The 19,875-nt window shown below is 46.7% G+C and overlaps 1 protein-coding gene across 4 annotated transcripts in view; it reads left to right on the forward strand.

The window, feature by feature from the left end:
• The window catches only part of FAM219A (family with sequence similarity 219 member A), a 54,273-nt gene extending 36,449 nt beyond the window's left edge, over positions 1–17,824 (forward strand). Inside the window, exons 2-6 of one of the 4 annotated variants that reach the window (XM_036261908.1) lie at positions 11,505–11,604; positions 15,218–15,320; positions 15,555–15,635; positions 16,285–16,339; positions 16,867–17,824. In XM_036261908.1, the coding sequence (XP_036117801.1) occupies positions 11,505–11,604; positions 15,218–15,320; positions 15,555–15,635; positions 16,285–16,339; positions 16,867–17,025 (498 nt within the window). In that variant the 3' untranslated portion in view covers positions 17,026–17,824. The remainder of the gene's footprint in view (positions 1–11,504; positions 11,605–15,217; positions 15,321–15,554; positions 15,636–16,284; positions 16,340–16,866) is intronic. The other 3 variants (XM_036261909.1, XM_036261910.1, XM_036261911.1) reach the window with 3 other exon arrangements.
• The last annotated feature ends 2,051 nt before the right edge of the window (positions 17,825–19,875 follow it).

Below are 19,875 nucleotides of genomic sequence, written 5' to 3' on the forward strand. Positions count from 1 at the left end.
CCAATGCAGGCCAGGCATAGTTCCTTGAATAACTGAAATTACTAAAATCCTCAAGTGATATTTGGGGCTAAGATCTAGACAAGGATCTATGACAGTCTGGCCCAGACCAAACATTAGTGTCCACTGACATTTCTCCTGCTTTAGCTTTCTTCTATATGCAGGGCTGGGGACCCTTCAACCAAATGCCCTTATTGATTTCTGAGTAGCATCTCTCCTCAGTGTCCTATGCCTCCTTTCTTACCTTGGGAAACTGGAATCCACATCCTGGAAGGAAATGGAAAGATTCTCTGGACAATGCTCCCTAAAGCTCTGTTAGCCCTGAACATCTGGTTCCTTTCTTCCCCTCCTCTGGGACCTGCCTCCAGAAACTAAACCCCAAATCCCCCAGCCCCTCCAGCTCTCTTGATTTTAGAATCATTTCCCCTCTCCTAAGAAAGTCCTCATCCCCAAAAGCTGTGTTGGCTGAACCTGAATAAAAAAGAGGAGTAGGGACCGCTTTCTCTTCACCACTCACCTTCATACTATTTTCTCGTCCCTCAGGTCCTGCCAATCTTTTTTTTTTTATTGTGGTAAAATATACACAACATAAAACTTACCATCTTAACCATTGATGGTCTATTTTTATTTATTTTTTATCCTCACCTGAGGACATTTTTCCATTTTTGTTCAGATAGAGAGGGAGAGAGAAAGAAACATCGATGTGAAATGGACACATCGAGTGGCTGCCTCCCACACAACCCCAACCGGGGCCGGGGACAAACTGTAACTGAGGTACGTACCCTTAGTGGGAACTAAACCCAGGTCTCTCTGAACCACAGGCCGACGCTCTAACCACTGAGCCAAATCAACCAGGGCAGTGGTCTATTTTTTTTTTTTTATCCTCACCCGAAGACATTTTTCCATCTTTTATTCAGATAGAGTGAGAGGGAGAGAAAGGAAGAGAGAGAAATATCGATGTGAAAGGGACACATCGAGTGGCCGCCACACTCATGACCCAACCAGGGCCAGGGACAAACTGCAACCGAAGTACATGCCCTCAGCGGGAACCGAACCCGAGTCTCTCGGGACCGCAGGCCGATGCTCTAACCGCTGAGCCAAACCGGCCAGGGCAATTTTTAAAGAAGTTTACACCTTCACCCCTTTGTCCATTAAGTGAGATGGTCTTTTCCTAAAGAGGTTGAAATAGGAGAGGAGCAGGATTAGCGGCAGGATGGTGGGCTCATAAACCTTTTAGTTCACAAGACTGTATAGGCCAATACCTGTGTCTCTAGCTGGTCCAAGGTAAGGCAGGAGCCTCCTCAATGTCTGGTTGGGGGTGAGCTTAAAGGTGGGAATGAAGGGGCTAGGTCAAGCCCGGCTTCCTAGAGGAACGAAGGTTTCTCACTTTCTGGCTCTAGCTCCTACCACCTGGGTCATAAGGCTTGTCCCCTAGGCTTTTATGCACAGGCTTCTCTTAAGCCACAGGTGCTACAGTGGATATCCCTGAGTTGAAGTATTTGTCCTATATCCCAAATGAAGGCTTCTTGATTATAGGGATTCTCTGTGAGTAGGAACAGGAATGAATAGCAGAACATCAATCTAGAAAAGCAGTCCTACCCATGAAGAAGACAGAACAGGATTCTAAATCTTCTTTTTTAAAACTCACTGATATCGCCCTGGCCAGTTTGGCTCAGCGGTTAGAGCGTCGGCCTGCGGTCCGGAGAGACCCGGGTTCGGTTCCCGCTAAGGGCACGTACTTCGGTTGCAGTTTGTCCCCGGCCCTGGTTGGTCGTGCGGGTGGCAGCCACTCGATGTGTCCCTTCACGTCGATGTTTCTCACTCTCTCTCCCTCTCACTCTGTGCAAAAAATGGAAAAATATCCTCAGGTGAGGATAAAAAAAAAAAATAAAAATAAAACTCACTGATATCTTGTTTCCCCATTCAAAAATAAATCTAGTTCTTTGCCATCCTAGTACTAGCTTCATATATCTTATGCTTTTCTCTCTTTGTTTCTGAGTAGCTATTTTTTCGAAAAATAAATTATGGAAAGGGAGTAGGAGCTGCCATTCCCACTGGTATAATTCCAGAACCATTTTGGCTAATTCTCCCACCCCAAGTCTGAAGCAAGGAAGACTCACTTTGTGAAGTTCACCTCCTGACTCTGCAATTACAGTCACAGTTTCTACAGCTGATGTGCTGGCACAGGCCAAGTACCAGCTGAAGCGTGGGGCCAGCTACTAGGAAGTGCTGCTGTTCCATTTAGAGCCTTTCCTAAGCTTCAATATAACAAAGTCTCCCCTCCTTTTTAAAATTTGTAGCCTCAAGTCAGGAGTATTTTGTCTGGCAGGTGATGCACAGAGGAAATTATATTTTTTGAAAGAAGATTCCCCATAGGGAACCAGGTAAATAAGAACTGCAACAGAACTCTCTCAGAAGATAATGGATAGATGTGATGACCTGAAATTCCCTGACACACAGTAAAAATTAAAGTATTAAAAACCAGCTACAGAGCCCAGCCAGTGTAGCTCAGTGGTTGAGCATCAACTCATGCACCAAGAGGTAGCCGGTTCAATTCCCGGTCAGGGCACATGCCCAGGTGTGGGCCAAATCCCCAGTAGGGGCATGCAGGAGGTGGCCGATCAATGTTTTCTCTCATCAGTGTTTCTATCTCTCTCTCCCTCTTCCTTCCTCTCTCTCTAAAATCAATAAAGAAGGAGAAAAAAATGTATAAACCAGCTATAGCTCTCAGTCATGATTCAAGGCATGGTAAATGGGAAAAATCCTTTGTGAAAGCAGTTTGGCAATATGTATCAAGAATATTAAAAAATGCTCATGTTTTTTACTTAGTAATTCTTCTTGATGTAGAAAATGATTCTAAATGCAAATATCTATGGATTTCAGTGTAGCATTATTTATTGTAGTGAAATTTTTAAACAACCTGAATGTCCCAAATAATTGAATGGTTTAAAAGTTATTGTATATCTCCTCTAGGGATAGTATGCAGCCACTAAACTGATAGTTATAAAACTATATAAAAGTATGGAGAGTTGATTATTTTCTAATACTAATTTTTAAAAATACAGCATATCAGATACAAAGTGTTTTTCTTTAAATGTTGTTCTATGTACATGTATTAACTGGTACTCTCTAGTTGTAGGAACAAAATCAACCTCAAGCTAATTTAAGCTACAAAGGAGACTAGACTATAAGGACATGAGTTTCTCATAGTGTCTAAGGTCAGGCATGTAGGCAAGCCTTGAAAGGGTAGGGCAAGCTGTAGAACCAAAGCCTGAAACCTAGGGAACACTTTCTCTATCTCTGGTGTTTGCTTCTTTCTGAACATCAGCTTTATTCTTGTCTCCTTGCCCAATGGCTTTCTCTGCTACCTAATCCACAGTCTTGAGCTTTATATCTCCCCTTAGTCCCACTTCCCAATTTTGGGGAGACTGATGTGTTCCACCTGGTCCAAGCAGGGGTGGGACCACACAGAACCAACATGGTACCTGGAGGCCCATCTCTGTGACCATGAGGACAGGAGCAGCACTAGCCTCCAGAGAGGGGAAACCCCAGAGTGCTGCTATATTAGTACACATACAAGACTCAAATACACTAGAACATTAACAGAGGTTGGCTCAAGGTGGTGAAACTAAAGGTGACTTTTTAAAAGTTTTAGCACATATTACTTTATAATAGATCTATTAAACTTGCAGTGGCTACAGCTGGTTGTTACTAAGTCTGGGATCAGCTGCACCCTCCTCCATTTTGGTTTTCCCAGTAACAGCCACCACAAAAATATTAAAGCTTGGTGGTGCTTGTTTTTAGTAGTGAATTATCTTCTAGGAACTGTATAAGGATACAGAAAACCCTCAGCTATTTACAGGGCCAATCTGAGTTTTCAAACTCTAGTCTGAGCATAAGAATCATCTTTTTTTCTTTTTTGGAGAACTCTACTTTGTCCCAAATGCTCTGTAGAAGTGTAGTGTGTATAAAGAAAGAGTGTTTTTCTCCTCTGCATTCTGCTATCAGCACCCAGTTCAGAGCTGGAAAGAAAGTGGACACTCAGTGTTTTGGCTTTATTTGACTTGAATCTTCTTTTAGAGAAAAACCTAGAAGATTGCTGAGATTTAGACTAATGAAAGAGGCCTCCCTAAGGATCCTCTGCCTTTCCCAAATTCAGGCTTCACAGATTTTTCTCCAACTTTTCTCTTCTTCTTCCCCTCTTTGTAAGAACCATTAACAACATTTGGAGAGATGGTCTCCCTTCTGTTTCTGTGATTCTCCTCCAGATTTCCCCCAAAGACTTTACCCCTGTGAGAGGTCTTTGTCCTTTCCTATAAGTGGGACTCCTAAGACTCTTAATATGTCCCTAAAGGATAAAAGTCCTGGCCAATTGCCTGGCACTGCAGGCAGCTCCTTGAAGAAATCCTGAAGAAGGGGAAGTGGGGAAATAAAAGTGAGAGCTACCCAACAACTGGACTCAGGACATGGGACTCAGGACTTCAGGTCATACCACAGAGTAGGAGCTGTCATTGTCTAAATGATTCTCATGTTGAGGTATGGAGTCAGAGACAGATGGGAATGCCACAGAGGCTGAATGAACAGCCATCTGCAAGAAACTAGAGAAGTATAACCAATGCCTAAATCGCTACTGAATATTCTTGGATAGGAGACTAAGATTCTGCCCAGCCATGGACATTGGACATAAAGGCATTATATATCCCTCTAAAATATGATATCTAAACATGCTTATCCCCATCCACTGCCAAAACATGTTTTGGGAGAGAGACATAACCCTGAACAGGGGGACCAGAGCCCCAGGTAGTTTCTGAAATGACCTCTGGACAAATTGTGGCAGAAACAGGAGTTGGTCTTTGATACCATATCATGCTGTGCTCACCTGTCAGAGTGGTCTGAGCTCCTGGTCTTACCTGCTTTCCTGTTTCCTTATCAGTACCATCTGTCTTCCTGGCCCTGTTTCTGCTCTAGGTCTATCCTGCTTCCTGCTTGTGCCCAGGGGGGAATGAACAGGCTATAGACATGACTTTATTCTAGAGGTAGCCTTTCAACATTTCACAACTCAGATCTGCATCTGCCAAATCCCTTCTAACACTAGAGGAAAATTCATGTGTGTCCAGCAAAGAAAGGTTAGATAATGTTTGTACAAGCACTCTGCCTCTTCATACCTCATTCTAAATCTATTTCAATTTCCAGCATCCTGATAATTAATGCTTGGAGGCAAGGACAGAGATTGTCTTTCCTGTGGGAAAGCTAAAATTGAGTCATGTCTCTACCCTGAATCATCCATGCTCAGTCCACAAGACAAACGCAGAATTGTTCAGCACCATGGAAAGCGCCTTTCATCCTGGTTATGAGATCAAGGGTGGGTGAAAGATGAGAATTTGTAGCTGGGAGCACAGCCAGTCTGATCTCCTTCCACTCTTGGCCAGCCACCAAGTACCCCTCTTTTTCCATCCCTGTAGTATTCAACTCCTTCCCTTACCTAACTAGGCTTTTAGGAATGAACTCCTTTAACTTTTCACCTATCTTTCTGCCTCCATGTCATCTGCACTCCCCACCCATCTTCACTTTCCTTCCATTTCAGTAAGGAGCCTTCCTCCTCTGGCTCAAGGTTCTGGTTCCATCTCTTCTTGACTCCTCAAAGACCATTTCATATCAAACATCTTTTCTACCCATTTTCCTTCCCCTCAGTCTAGCACAGTGGTGTTCCCTAGCTCCAAAGGAATCTTTCAACTCCAAAGACTCCTCTGGCTATTATTCATTCTCATTTCTTCACTTCCCAGACTGGATCCTTGAAAGAATAGCCTGTGTTCCATTTCTACTTCCTTAGCTACTATTTCCTCCTAAATCTCCTATAATCTTGGCCCTGTTCCTACCTTTCCATTAAAACTGTGCTTTCTGAGGCTACCTATGACTCTTATTTCTAAATATTGCCTTTATCTTATGGATCCATCTGTTTATTTGACACTGTCGATTTCTTCCACCTTGAAACTCTACTTAAATGGCTTCCTAGATCTTTTCCTACATCTCATCTTTCTGCTTCTACTCAGTCTCCTTCTACTCGTTCCCTAAAATTGAATATGCCCCAGGGTCCCATCCTTGATTCTTGTCTTTTAACACTCCCTTCAGTCTCTCTCAGATGGCTTATTCACCTTTGTGGCTTCAATCACCACTAGCCCTTACCTTTTTCCTGAGATACCAAACTTTTTTTTTTTTTTTTATCCTCACCTGAGGACATTTTTCCATTTTTTTGTTCAGGTAGAGTGGGAGCGAGAGAGAGAGGAACAGAGAGAGAGAGAGAAACATCGACATGAAAGGGACACATCGAGTGGCTGCCACCTGCACGACCAACCAGGGCCAGGGACAAACTGCAACCGAGGTACATGCCCTTAGCAGGAACCAAATCCAGGTCTCTCAGGACCACAGGCCGATGCTCTAACCGCTGAGCCAAACTGGCCAGGGCTAGATCCCAAACTTTAAGTGCTACTGACTGATGATACCATCCAGGTGTCCAAAAGACACTTTAAAACTCAACATGTCCCAAACTGAACTCATTTGGTTTTTCCTGGCAGAGTAGCTGTGCCTTCTCCTTCATTGTCTATCTTGCTAATTAGTGCCCCTTTCCCAATTATTCCAGGTAGAAATGTCTGGACTCCTCTGCCTACATTTTTTTTTTTTTTAATCCTCACCTGAGGATATTTTTCCATTTTTTGTTCAGATAGTGTGGGAGGGAGAGAGAGGAAGGGAGAGAGAGAGAAACATCGACGTGAAGGGACACATCGAGTGGCTGCCACCCGCACGACCAACCAGGGCCGGGGACAAACTGCAACCGAAGTACATGCCCTTAGCGGGAACCGAACCCGGGTCTCTCCAGACAGCAGGCCGATGCTCTAACCGCTGAGCCAAACTGGCCAGGGCCCTCTGCCTACATTTTATCTCTAAAGTCTGCCAATTCTACCGTCTTTAACATCCTCCTTTCTTTTCTTTCATCGTCTGCTTCTGCTTAGTGTAAGTCCCTACCATATTTTCCTGACACTGCCGCAATAGTTACCACCCGTCTCATTCCCCTGTGGCTATTAGAGGGTCCTTCTTCATCTCAAATCTGATCATGTTACTCTCCTGCTTAAGGCTTCATTGGTTCCCCATTATCTTCTGCATAAAGGACAAAATCAAGGTCCATCTTCCACCACCATCTGAGCCCTTCTGACTCCATGACTTCATTTCCTGCCACTTTTCATCATACCTTCTAGGTTTAAACTATAACAAAATACTGACTTTTCCTTGAATATGCAATGTTAGTCTTATGCTTCAGAGCCTTTGAAGATTTTTCTGAATGGCCTTTCTCCTTCCTCTTAAGCCAACTGATGAATTAATGTTATGAGAGCTTTTAAAGTGGCTTCCTCTATGAAGTTTTCTCTGATCACCCTCCCTTAGTCACTTTCCCTCTACTTTTCTATGGCTTTTGTTACCTTTATTGATAATTACTGGGAGCTCCTTAAGGATGGGCCTATTTTCTATTTATCTTTATGATCCCCAGGCCTGCCATTGTTAAATAAGTGAGGGGAAAATCCAGCATAGTGGAGTAAGGAGAGAGAGGAGTCAGAATGCCCCTTTGGTCAGGCCCCTCCTCACCCTGTGGAGAGAAAACCTTTTCCACAGATAACCTCCTCACATAAATCAAGCCCCAATCTGTGGGGTGCCAGGGCTACAGCTGTTGGCCAGTCACTCCCAGAGCACACTGTCCATGATGGTGTGGGCTAGCACAAATACAGTGCTCAGTATGTACTATCTGAGTACTATTCTAAGTGCTTGCATATATTGACTCATTTTAGCCTCACAAAAACCTTTGACATGGATGCAGTATTAGCATTAGTCTCATTTTAAAGATGAGGAAACTAAAGCCCAGATCACACGTAAATGGAGAAGCTGGGATTTATAAAAAGAATGGGTTGATAAGCTGATATTTGTTGAAGTTAGTGATTTTTTAAAAATATTTTTTATTGATTTTTTTTTAGAGAGAGAGGAAGGAAGAGATAGAAACATCAATGTGAAAGATAGACATCAATTGCTGCCTTCTGCATGCCCCTTACTGGGGATCAAGCCCAAAACCTGGGCATGTGCCCTGACTGGGAATCAAACCAGGACCTCTCAGTCCATGGGACAGTGCTCAATCCACTGAGCCACCTTGGCTGGGCAAAGTTAGTGATATTTATCCAAGATCTCACTATATTATTTTCTCTACTTTTGTGTAAGTTTAATTATTTCTATAATAAAACACTTTTTAGCCCTGGCCGGTTTGGCTCAGCGGTTAGAGTTGTCGGCCTGCGGTCCTGAGAGACCCGGGTTCGGTTCCCGCTAAGGGCGCGTACTTCAGTTGCAGTTTGTCCCCGGCCCTGGTCGGTTGTACGGGTGGCAGCCACTCGATGTGTTCCTTTCACATCGATGTTTCTCTCTCTCTCTCTGTTCCTCTCTCCCTCCCACTCTACCTGAACAAAAGATGGGGGAAAAAATGTCCTCGGGTGAGGATAAAAAATAAAAAAATAAAAATAAAACACTTTTTAAAGACCAGATTGGATTAAATCAATGAATTTTAACTTTTTTTTTTAAGCAACAGAACCCTTTCTCCAACCAAAATCTTGTGGAAAGGCTGATATGTAAATGAAATAAAAGTAGATCTACTCTGATTTAAGAGAAGCCAGACACCCTTCTATTGGTCCCTTCTTGCACTCAGCCCCTCCCAAGGCACAGGGTTCAGAGAACACAGTTTAATGAAAATCACTGGATCAGATTAAATTTAAGGATTCTTCTGGCACTTTTGCCTTCCTCTAGTTATATTGGTTCTGCACTGGCCATTAGTCTATATATCCTGTTCCAGAAACAGTAAGACAGGGCTATTAATCATTTCTGTAGTCAGTGGAGAATTTGAAGTGTTGCAGAAACAAGGGTTACTATTAGAGATGAATTTCAATGTCTGTCTCTGCTGAGTGTTTATTAATAATCTTGCTAATCCCCACTCTAGTTCCTGGATCTAACTCCTGTCAGATGTCCTTAGGGGCATTTTAAATTCTCCCTGATTTCTTGGAGCCAGATACTTCCTTCTGCCTATATTCCTCTCTGATACTTACATTCATGAGTATTCACATTTAATCTCCCTGATTACATTTCCATGTGATGATCATAGTGTATTGGCTGCATTTCTCAGAAAACACATACAAGAAGCCCATAGTAAGGGCTTGAGTTTGCAGGCACGGTGCCAGAGATCTTTGTTCTTGCCACTAAGATGGCCTTCTATTGTGGACAGTGACAGAGAGATGCTGAATGGTGAGGAGGAGCCTGACCAAGGGGGCATTCTGACTCCTCTTGGTCTAGGGCTTTGCACCCTGGCTCATGACCCAAAGGGACTGACAGTTTCACTCAGGGATCAAATGTCACCAGGACCTTCCCGGTAGCCATGAGGATGACATGTGGGTCCCTGTGACCAGAGTTGCCCAACAGCTTCCCAGCCCTGAGTCAGGCCCCATCCTTCCTGCACAGTCTCCCTACAATATTATCATTGTTGCCAAGTACCTCCAGCCTGAGAGAAGAAACTGGTAACTCATCTGTACTGAGGAGGGAAAAGTTATCCCCAAATGCCTGAGGGCTTGTGTTTAAAAGTCAGTTCAGGGAAAGGACAGTGAGGCTTAACACTCTCATGGGATGGACGGGGTAGAGGGTAATAGAAAATATGCACTCTTGGAAGGCTAGACTGTAGGAGATATCAGGGTTCCCCAAAGAGAGAAAGGATGGCTGAGGTCAGGACCCTGAAGAAGAAGAAACAAAGAGCTGTGGGATGAGATAGAAATGAATGTCCCAAAAGCCAGTGAAGGAAATCATTTTCAAATGGATGTGGTATGTGTGACATGTGACAAATGCTACAGAAAAGGTAATGTGACTAAGGAAGTTGGAAATGTCCCACAGGTACCTTTATGGGATTTACCCTTTGAGAAGCCCCCCTCAGTCTGCTTTGGGATTGACCCCTCCCTGTGGCCTAGGGGAAAAGTTAGAGCCCAGCTGTCAGGTCTCCATGTCTCCTACAGGTAGCACCTGCAAGGCAATTTTGGCTGCAGAGAGGCATGTAAGGGTCGCTAGAGGCCTGCTTCTCCAAGGATTCAGGGAACAGGTGTTGTCAGTAAGGAGGAGCTGAGCCAGGGAAGCAGAGGATGAAGGATTGGAAAGATATGTGGCATGGGAAGTTACCTGAGATGCAGCCACTGCAGCACCCAAACTTCTGAGCAGAGCCTCCTGCCCTGTCTGCCTCAACTACAGCTAAGGGTTGGGGGTCAGAACAGAGGACAGAAGCCCAGGTTCTGCCCTCCGAAACTTGAAAGCCACTGTAACAACACAGCCCACCCAGAGCCTTGCACTCTGGATGGCCTGAAGGAACACAGATAAAGTCAGGATTCCCTCCCAGACAGTCTAGACTTTTCCCTTTCCCCTTAGTGACAAGCATGTTTTCATTTCTACTGCCTCATTCTAAACTTTAGAATCAGAAGCCACCGTAATGGTTATATTTCCTTCCCTTGCTGAGTCACCAACAGCCACTCGAATCTCTGGGTCTGAAGCATTCTTCCTGCCTGTCTGCCTGCTCCCTGTAACCCCAGAGGCAGAACAGGCACAGCTTTGGATCCACTCTGCAGTCCTTAGACTCTGTAGGCAGACACCTTGGATGGCAGCACTTATATCAGTGGGCCATCAGTTTTTCATGGAGAAGGTGAATGACTCCAGCCCCTTCCAACTGACTTAGGCAGGGTGGGCCAGGGCCCTGGATATTGTAGCAGTAGTTTGTGGCGTTTTAGAGGGATGAGTGAGGTTAGATTAATGAGTAAGCAGCACAGGACTAACTGGCCACCAGCTGATTTATCATTATTTGGCTTCTCACCTACCATACCCAGCCAACCTTTCAGGTTTTCCCAGAAGACAACTTTAGGACTAATCTGTGAAATAGAGAAGTCCTCATAAGAACTCTTTTTTTGTCCAGTGGCTGCAGCCATGAAGTATGGCCTGGGTTGGCCAGTCAGTTCTCTGGATCCTATGAAGGGACCTATCCAGTGCTCGGGGAAGTGGAGGGAGAAGGTCTGTTTTAGGGAGCACCTACTCTGACCTTAATGCAGACTTAAACTCACAGGAACCTAGAAAGACCTTTCCAAACAAGTACACAGGAAGGGCCCCGAGGAGCAGGCAACTAGTATGGGAGGTTGAAGAGGAAATCCTATGAGTTTAAAGAATTGCAGGAAGCTGGATTACACAGGTAAGTATAAGTGAGGCCAAGATCCTTGGCTCTTCTACCCAGTTCAGGGTTCTTTCAAGGTGGATGGGTCTGCCTCTCCCTACCTGAATTTCCTGCCTGTTGCCAGGGGCAAATGCCCTCAGAGGCCCAGGGGACAGGTGGTAAGGCCAGCTTCAGGGCTGAGAACAGCCCCATGTGTTCACTTCCATACAACTCCCTGACTCTGATTTCTCCCTGCCAGGACCCAGCCGCCGCCTCCATCTCAGACGGAGACTGTGATGCCCGGGAGGGTGAGTCAGTAGCCATGAATTACAAACCATCCCCGCTCCAAGCGAAGCTGGGTGAGTGGGTCTGGGGGGTGAGAGAGATGTGGGGAGTGAACAAGGTGCTCTAGGCCGGGTCTGCAATAAGGTGCTACAAATAAACCAACTCAGGCTAAATGATTTCAAAACTCAAGCCACCAAGTCGTTGGCACTGCCTGGTATCTTATTTCCTGCAAGGTAAAGAGGGAAGTTACAGTTTTCTGCAGGACCCAAAACTCTAGGAGGGATCTCTGAGGCCAAGATGGCTCCAGTTATTCCAGGGAATAGCTGCAGCAATAAAAGCATGGAACCCCAGAGAGAGGGTTGGAAGTCCCATTTGATACTGAGCTAGGCTGAGAAGAAGCTGCTGTAGAGATGGGTGTCGGTTGCTATGTCTGAGGGGCAGAAAGGAATGAGGATTCCAAAGCCTAGGAGCTGAGACTCTCTCCCCATTCCTTCCTCTGTCCGTCTGGAGATCTCAGGGCCTGTTGGTTCCTGTTTTGGCAAGTTTTTCTTAGTTTTTCTTAGTAAACTCAAATATCTCTCCCACTTTCCAGGGTCACTTTTCCCTTGGGGTTTTTCTCATGTCCACTCTTATGTCAGTTTACACTACAGCCCACTCTTTGGAGCCACTTGGCTCCTAGCCACAGCCTATAGCCCCTGCACCTACTGATCTCTCTTCACCCTAGACTGAACACTGCCCTTCTCCCTTTAGGGACCAAAGTTTTGCTCACCCAAGCCTGCTTCATATAATAGACTTTTACTAAAAATTTGGGTTTCATGAAGAGAAATTACAAGACGGTACATCCAGAAAAGAGTTTTCAATTAAATACAGGTCATCATTATCCTTCAACTCCTCTTCTACCCCTTTCTTCTCAGGCTTCAGCTGCCCACCAGATAGTGACCCCTTCAGCAGTCCTAAGAGTGCTTACCCATCTATTCTTTTTTTTTTTTAATCTTCACCAGAGGACATTAGTCTATTTACCTTCAGATAGAATGTGAGGGAGGGAGAGAGAGAGAGAAACATCGATGTGAGAGAGACACATCAACTGGTTGCCTCCCACATGATCCCAACCAGGGTCAGGGATGAATAGCAACAGAGGTACCTGCCCTTGATCAGAATCCAACCCGTGACTCATCGGTCCATGGACTGACACTCTAACCACTGAGCCAAACCAGCCAGGGCTACCCATCTATTCTAAAACCTTCTCCCACTACAGCTCCTAGGACTCCTTTTCACAGTTTTGTTTGTTTGTTTTACCTTGCTTTTTTTCCTTTCAGACCACATTAGGGAACCCCTCAGGCTATTTTTCTAAACAAGAGAGCAGTTCTCTAAGTGGAATTTGTTCCTCTCCCAAAAACACTAGACTCAAAGTGCAGCCAGTTTTATGTACTATTGTTTTTGTTTGTTTGTTTTTGTTGTTTTTAATCCTCACTTGAGGATATTTCTACATTTTATCTTCAGATAGAGTGGGGGAGAGAGAGAGAAAGAGAAGGAGAAACATTGATGTGAGAGAGACACATTCATTGGTTGCCACCCGCAGGACCCCCAACTGGGGCTGGGGACGAACTGCAACCAAGGTATGTGCCCTTAGCCAGAATTAAACCCGGGACTCCTTGGTCCACAGGCTGACGCTCTAACCACTGAGCAAAACTGGCCAGGGCTTATGTACTATTGTTTAATTTAATAATACAAGTGTCTTAACAAGTATAACTTCTTTTATTCTCCCCAAGATAATCATTCCAAGCTTTAAAAAATATTTTATTTTGTATTTTAACAGAAGTGGTATCATACTGTACACATTTTCTGAAACTATTTTTATTTTTTTTTCTTTATTGATTTTAGAGAGAGAAGAAGGAAGAGAAAGAGATAGAAACACTGATGAGGGAGAACATGGACTAGCCGCCTTCTGCAGGCCCCCCCACTGGGGATTGGGCCCACAACCTGGGCATGTGCCCTGACCAGGAATCAAACCGGCAACCTCTTGGTGCATGGGTCGACGCTCAACTACTGAGCTACACTGGCCGGGCTTAAATATGTTTTTATCAATGTTTTAAAGAGAGAGAGAAAGAGAAACATTGATATGAAAGATACATTGATCCACTGCCCCCTGCACAACCCCTACTGGGGATCAAGCCCACAACCTGGGCATGTGCTCTGACCAGGACCTCTTAGTCCATGGGGCGATGCTTAATCCACTGAGCAATGCCGACCGGGCTTCTGAAACTTTATTTGTTTTTGTTTTTGTTTTTCACTTAATGTCTTGGAGCCCCTTCCACTGTTGGTATATAGAGAATGATTTCATTCTTTTAAGTGGTTGCATAGTAGACTGTAGTTTGATTTTGCCAGTTTACTATTTGCATTTTTTTTACTTTTAAACAATCCAAACATGCTTTTAAAATAACACTTTCCCTCCCTTTCCATTACATTACCATCAAAGCTCCTCATTAAAATTTACTACCTTGTCCCAGTAGTACTAAGGGAAAAAAAATCACCACCTCCAGGAATTTTAAGGCAAATTGCACCCCCTTGAGGTTTGGAGTGGTAATAGTAGCTACTGCCTGCTGAAAAGAAGCTGAGCAAAAACTGAAGGAGTCTGATGAGCTGTGGCAAAGAAAGAGGGTCAGCCATCTGGAGATGAGACAGTCAGTGACATGGCAGCAGGGGAAATTCCAGAGTCACCATAGCTGGAAATGCCCAACCATCCTTCCTCTTCAGAGCCTGTGGTTATTTTCTGAGAGCTTTCCCCTAGCGTCCCTCTCTACCCAACAGTCACTTTTTCTACACCTGAGTTTTACTTGAGATGAGTAGGAAAGGGTAGACAAGCCTCTTCCAGGGCCCAGACAGATTCCTGGCTACTGGTAACAGTGTCACACACCAGACAGTAGGTCACCTGGTGGCCAACCCTATGATTCTGGTAAGCTCTGGAGCCTCAGAGAACTCAGAGGCTGGCAGAGGAGTCAGAAGTATAGCCAGAGGCACTCCTCCAGCGTCTTGCACCTTAATCTGCAGGCCCCATTCTGCCCTTCCCACTCCACAACCTTTGATGGCTCCTTTTCCTTCCTCATTAATCTCAAACCCCTCTATCTGGCATTCAAGATCATGCCCAAGTTTGTAATCAGAGGGAGCCCCCAACCCCTTAGCACAGGACCTGGGATTGGTGACACAGATGTTAATACATAAATGACTGAATAAATGTATTCTCCTTTTCAACCTGTCCTCCCTTCATCCCATCCAGATCTACACATACTATGCTCACTTCTAAATGCATTTTTGTATACACTATCCCGCCTTCCTAGAATTCCCTGCACTTTCCAGCTCAAGATATCATCAGTAGGGAGCCCCAACTGCTCCATCTCTCCCTCTGTAGCCATTCTCAGGTATCAAGCACACACTAACTGCTCCATATGGGAGTACAGCTTCTGGAAGACAGGGGTCAGCTTCCTCCTTTTGTCCCTCACTATCTGTCTCAGGTTGTACAGGGCCAAGTACTGTCTCCACCGAGCAGTAGGGCCTGGAGTTAGGATCCCTGCCACAGTTCCTGGAGAAGCAAAGGGTTTCCCAATGGAGGCCCAGACTAGGCTGCCCCAAGCAATTAGGTAGGGTGACCCTGGGGGCAGGACACAGCTTCCTTCCCATGTTTCCCTGCAGAGAAGCAACGGGAACTGGCCCGGAAGGGCTCCCTGAAGAATGGCAGTATGGGTAGCCCTGTCATCCAGCAACCCAAGAAGAACAATGTCATGGCTCGGACAAGGTAGAGGCCCCACACCTCCCCACCTGGGCCCTGCCAGTCAGCATCTATCTCTGTTGGTCCTGAGCCTTCCCCTCTTCCCTCCTTCTTCAGGCCTAGCTCCTCTTGAGAGGAGAGAATTTCAACAAGATCCAAGGCAGGGGGTTGGGGGAGGAAAGGGAAGTGGGGCCCAACCCAGTTCCTTGCCAGGCTTATGTGCTACAGTTGCCAATCCAATACCCCAAATTCTTCACCCAGGCTGGTCGTTCCCAATAAAGGCTATTCTTCGCTTGACCAGAGCCCAGACGAGAAGCCACTGGTAGCCCTTGACACTGACAGGTGTGTATGGGGATGTTGGGGCAGCTGGGCAAGCCACAGGAACCTGTGTGAACATACAAATGAACTGTACAGGTCACACCTGTTACATTGTTAGTATTGGGATATTCCTTGGACAGCCAGGAGCTCTCCAAGGGTGAAGCCCCAAGGAATGGAATTTTTTACCTGGAGGTGGGGAAGAGCAGAGAGAGGAAAACGGGACTGGTGAAGTCTGCTGCTATTCTGGGGCAACTGATCCAATGACTGCCCTGAGAATGGGCCCTGATTCAATGCTTAATGCCCTCCCCCTTCAAGGGAGCAGTCCTATTGCTGGGAACACATCTGGTTAGACCTGGACTTTGGGGAAACCCAACAAGCCAAGGTGATTTGAGCCTAGATAAAAAGGGGGAGTGTTGAGGGGAAAGGAATAGCATCTTTAACTCAGAAGGAGGTTAAGGGTGGCCATTTATTTAGAATGGTGGGGCTAGGGAACCGGTTTTAAAACTGCATTTGTACAGCAAGCACTGTTTGCATTTAGATCATGCTGTTTATTTGGAAGTGTAAGAGAAGGGTGGAGTATTGATTGATCAGGGTGGGGGGGGGGGGGTGTAGGGAATTTTCTATTTAATTTCCAGGAATCACTTCCCCTCTGTCTTCTTTCCTCCATGGCCAGCGATGATGACTTTGACATGTCCAGATATTCCTCCTCTGGCTACTCCTCTGCTGAGGTGAGGCCCCACCCTAGACACACTCCTCCGAGAAGGCATGGAGCCAAATGCCAAGTCACACCTGAGGGGAGTTGTGGGCAAAGCTAGGCAGAGCCCCTGTGGGGGCGGGGTCTAAATAGGACCAGGCCTGGAATGGGATGAGTCTGAAAAAAGGTGAGGCAGTTACACCTTGGCCTCAAGTTAGTGGATCCCGGGATTAGGGGAGGGACTTAAGTCCAGCATTGGCACTTAAGTAAAATGCAGTGTGAAAAATAGGTGACGACTTTTAGCGGTGGGCCTGAAATAAGGTCCGGGCCCTTGTAGAAGCAGGACCTGAGGTGGTAAGTTGTCCTTAGAATGGGGTGAGGTCTTTCATGGGCGGAGCCTCACAAGGAAGTGCCAATAAAGAAAGTGAGGCCAGAACTGAATTCAGGGCGAAGTCAGGGCTTTTAGAGAGACCCTGGGAGCCGAAGGCCTGGAGAGACCTTCAGGCTGTGGGTGGTACCTCAAGATCTCCCGAGCCTGACCTCCCTCCCCTTTGTCTACAGCAGATCAACCAAGATTTGAACATCCAGCTGCTGAAGGATGGCTACCGGTTAGACGAGATCCCAGATGATGAGGACCTGGACCTCATTCCCCCCAAATCCGTGAACCCTACCTGCATGTGCTGCCAGGCCACGTCCTCCACTGCCTGCCACATTCAGTAGCGGGTGGGGCCCCGCAGCCAATGGAGCTGGGCCACTGCGGGCCAGGTTAGACTGGGCAGGGGCTGACCCCTCCCCAGTTCTTCTGCCTGCCTCCTGGCCCTGCGTCCCCTACAGCCGCCAACCTCGTAAAAGTCATTGCTTCCTCCTATGGTAGGACGTGTACCTCCGTGTGTTCATGGAGCCGGAGAAACCAAAACCGGGTCTCTCTCCACCCCAGGGGCTGAGGAGGGGAAGGGGCTGTTTGTTCAGTTACTTGGGGGGACTTTGCTCAGCACCTTGTCTCTCTCCCAAAAGGTGTAATCCAGTGGGGGAGTGGGGAACTGGACAGCAGAGAAGCCAACAGTAATGTGTGGGGAGGAGGAATCGCAAAGCCAGGGGCTTGGCCCCACCCCAGCGAAGCCATGAACCCTCAGCCCAATAAGGAAAGGGGCTCTGAGGGAGAAAGGCCCCCGGGCAGTGGGGGCAGGGCCCAGCACTTTGGAGCCCCTTTGGCATCTCCTGCCTGCCCATGTACCTATTTGCATTTCCCCCCTCACCTCCAGATGGGAAGCCTGGCAAAGTTGCCCACTGGGATATTGTCCCCCACCTATCAGATCACTGCCTTCTTCCTCCTCTTTGCCCCATTCACCCCTCCTTCCTTGTTCTCTGAGTTGAGGGTAAGGTGGGCCTTAGAGACAGGCCAGCATTTGGGATGGTTGGGATGGTATTATCTGTCCTCACCTGCCCCTAAACAATGTATCTCTCTGCCAACTGCTCCCCACCACACACACACAGAGAGAGAGAGAGAGAGAGAGAGAGAGAGAGAGAGAGAGAGAGAGAGAGAGATGCTTCAATTCATTGGTCTCTGTCCCGGGCTGGAAGCAGGCTGGCCTCGAATGCCCCGTTCCCATGTTACTCCAGCCCTAGATTTCAGATCCTGCTTCCCAATAAGAATCTCCAAGGAAGCAAGCTGAGGAGAGTACTGTGGCTGCATATGTATGCTAGGGAGAGCTTGGCAGAATGTGTGTGTGCCTGAGTCTGTCAGGGTGTGTGTCTGTCTCTGCAGTGGGCCTGTCTTTCTAGATGTCTGTTTCTGTCATAGATGGTGAGGAAGTGACTGTGTGGTCTGTTACCAGTGTGAGAGGCTGTTCAGCAGTGCAGTGAATTGACAGCCCTGGACTGGGGGTCAGAAGCCTGGGTTCTAGACCTAGCTCTGGCATTGTCCCTGTGGTCTTTAACAAGCCAGTTGCATTCCCTAGGCTTCAACTGTAAAATGAGTAGCATCTGAAATTATTTTTAAGGTTTTGGAGGAATTTTTTCATAAGAATTTCTGTGGAGGTGTATAGGGAGGACTCTGTGTCTTTGAGTACACCTGGGAGGCTTCCGGAGTTGTATATCTGTGTGAAAAGGAGAAAAGGAAGTTTCTATGGGACCTGTGTATGTCTGAGTGCATGTGGATCTATTTGGGAATACATGTTTGTGTGTCTATGAATGTGTATGTATGTGTGAGTATATTTTGTGTCTGTGGGTATATATTGTGTATGTAGCCATATGGGGTGTCTGTGAGTCAGAAAGTGTGTACTGCTGCTTCTGCTGCTGTTGCTGGGGTGGAGAAGATGCCAGAAAAGCTAATGATGAAAGTCAAAAGGGAGGAGGTGATCAAGGCCCTCCCCTGGGACTGAGCAATATAGACCTGCTCCCATGTGAAGAAAAATGAAAGCACAGTTAGTCTAAGACTGCTCAGGTCTATGCTCCACAAACCCCATATCCCAGGGCCAGGGTATATATCCCGCATTCTTCCATACTGCCACTTCACAGCCCATTCCCTGGATGTCATTTCTGGGAGGTGGGAGCTGGAAGGGGGAGAGGGTAATGGGGAGAGTAAGGCTGCTAGCTTAGGAAGGGTAGCAGCTCTCCCTACACCATACCCAGGGGCTGCCAAAGTGCTGAGGTGCAGCTCTACACTCTCAATTCCTCCAACCCACCCCTACCTCCTTTAGTACAGGGACCCTGGTTAGATGTTGAGAAAATGCCAAAGGGAGACAAGGACAGAGACAGTACCTGCAGGGCCCACAAGGCCTATACCAGCCCCCATCTGTGCCCATCTCTCCCACCATGGTCAGATCCCTACACCCTGTCATCTGGGCCCCAGAGCCAATCGTCCTACTACTATCACCACCACCCTGGGCTCCTTGACTTGCCCTTTGAGAACATAGGTACCTCCTCTTTTCCAGGCAGGGCCCCCATCAGGGCTGATTTAGACTGCTACCTTTGCTGCTGACTTGCTGTGTGACTATGGCCCACTGCTGAACCCTCTGGTCCTGAGGAACCAGGGAGAAGCTCCCTCCCCACAGGATATACCTAGTTCCCTGGCAAGCAAGGGCTTGACTGAGGTAGTGTACAAATGATAGAGGGAGGTAGGAAGCTGACAGCCAGCACTTTCTGGATCTAGAGAGTGTGTGGTTCCCTCCTTCCCTGTCTGGGAGGATGGAGAGGAGGAATTGAGGCCTTAGCTTGCCCCCTGCCACCCTCCCCCCTTGTAGATACTGCCTTAACACTCCCTCTACCCTCAGCTCTGGCTGCCACCCAGCCAGGTTTCTCCGTGCTTACTAATTTATTTCCAGGAAGGTGTGTGGAAGACATGAGCCGTGTATAATATTTTTTTTAACATTTCCATTGCAGTATTGACCATCATCCTTGATTGTGTATTGTGTAACACAAATAACGATATTAAAAGCATCAAACAAGCCAGCCTCAGCTCCCTACCTGGGGTATGGGCAAGGGGAAGGTGGGCTGGGAAGGGGAGAAAACTGATCCTCTGAATGCACATTTCACTCTACCTCCACTCATGGGTTCCCAGGCCAGGCCTGC

This window comes from Molossus molossus, unplaced genomic scaffold (assembly GCF_014108415.1).
Source record: "Molossus molossus isolate mMolMol1 unplaced genomic scaffold, mMolMol1.p scaffold_m16_p_14, whole genome shotgun sequence".
Lineage (NCBI taxonomy): Eukaryota > Metazoa > Chordata > Mammalia > Chiroptera > Molossidae > Molossus > Molossus molossus.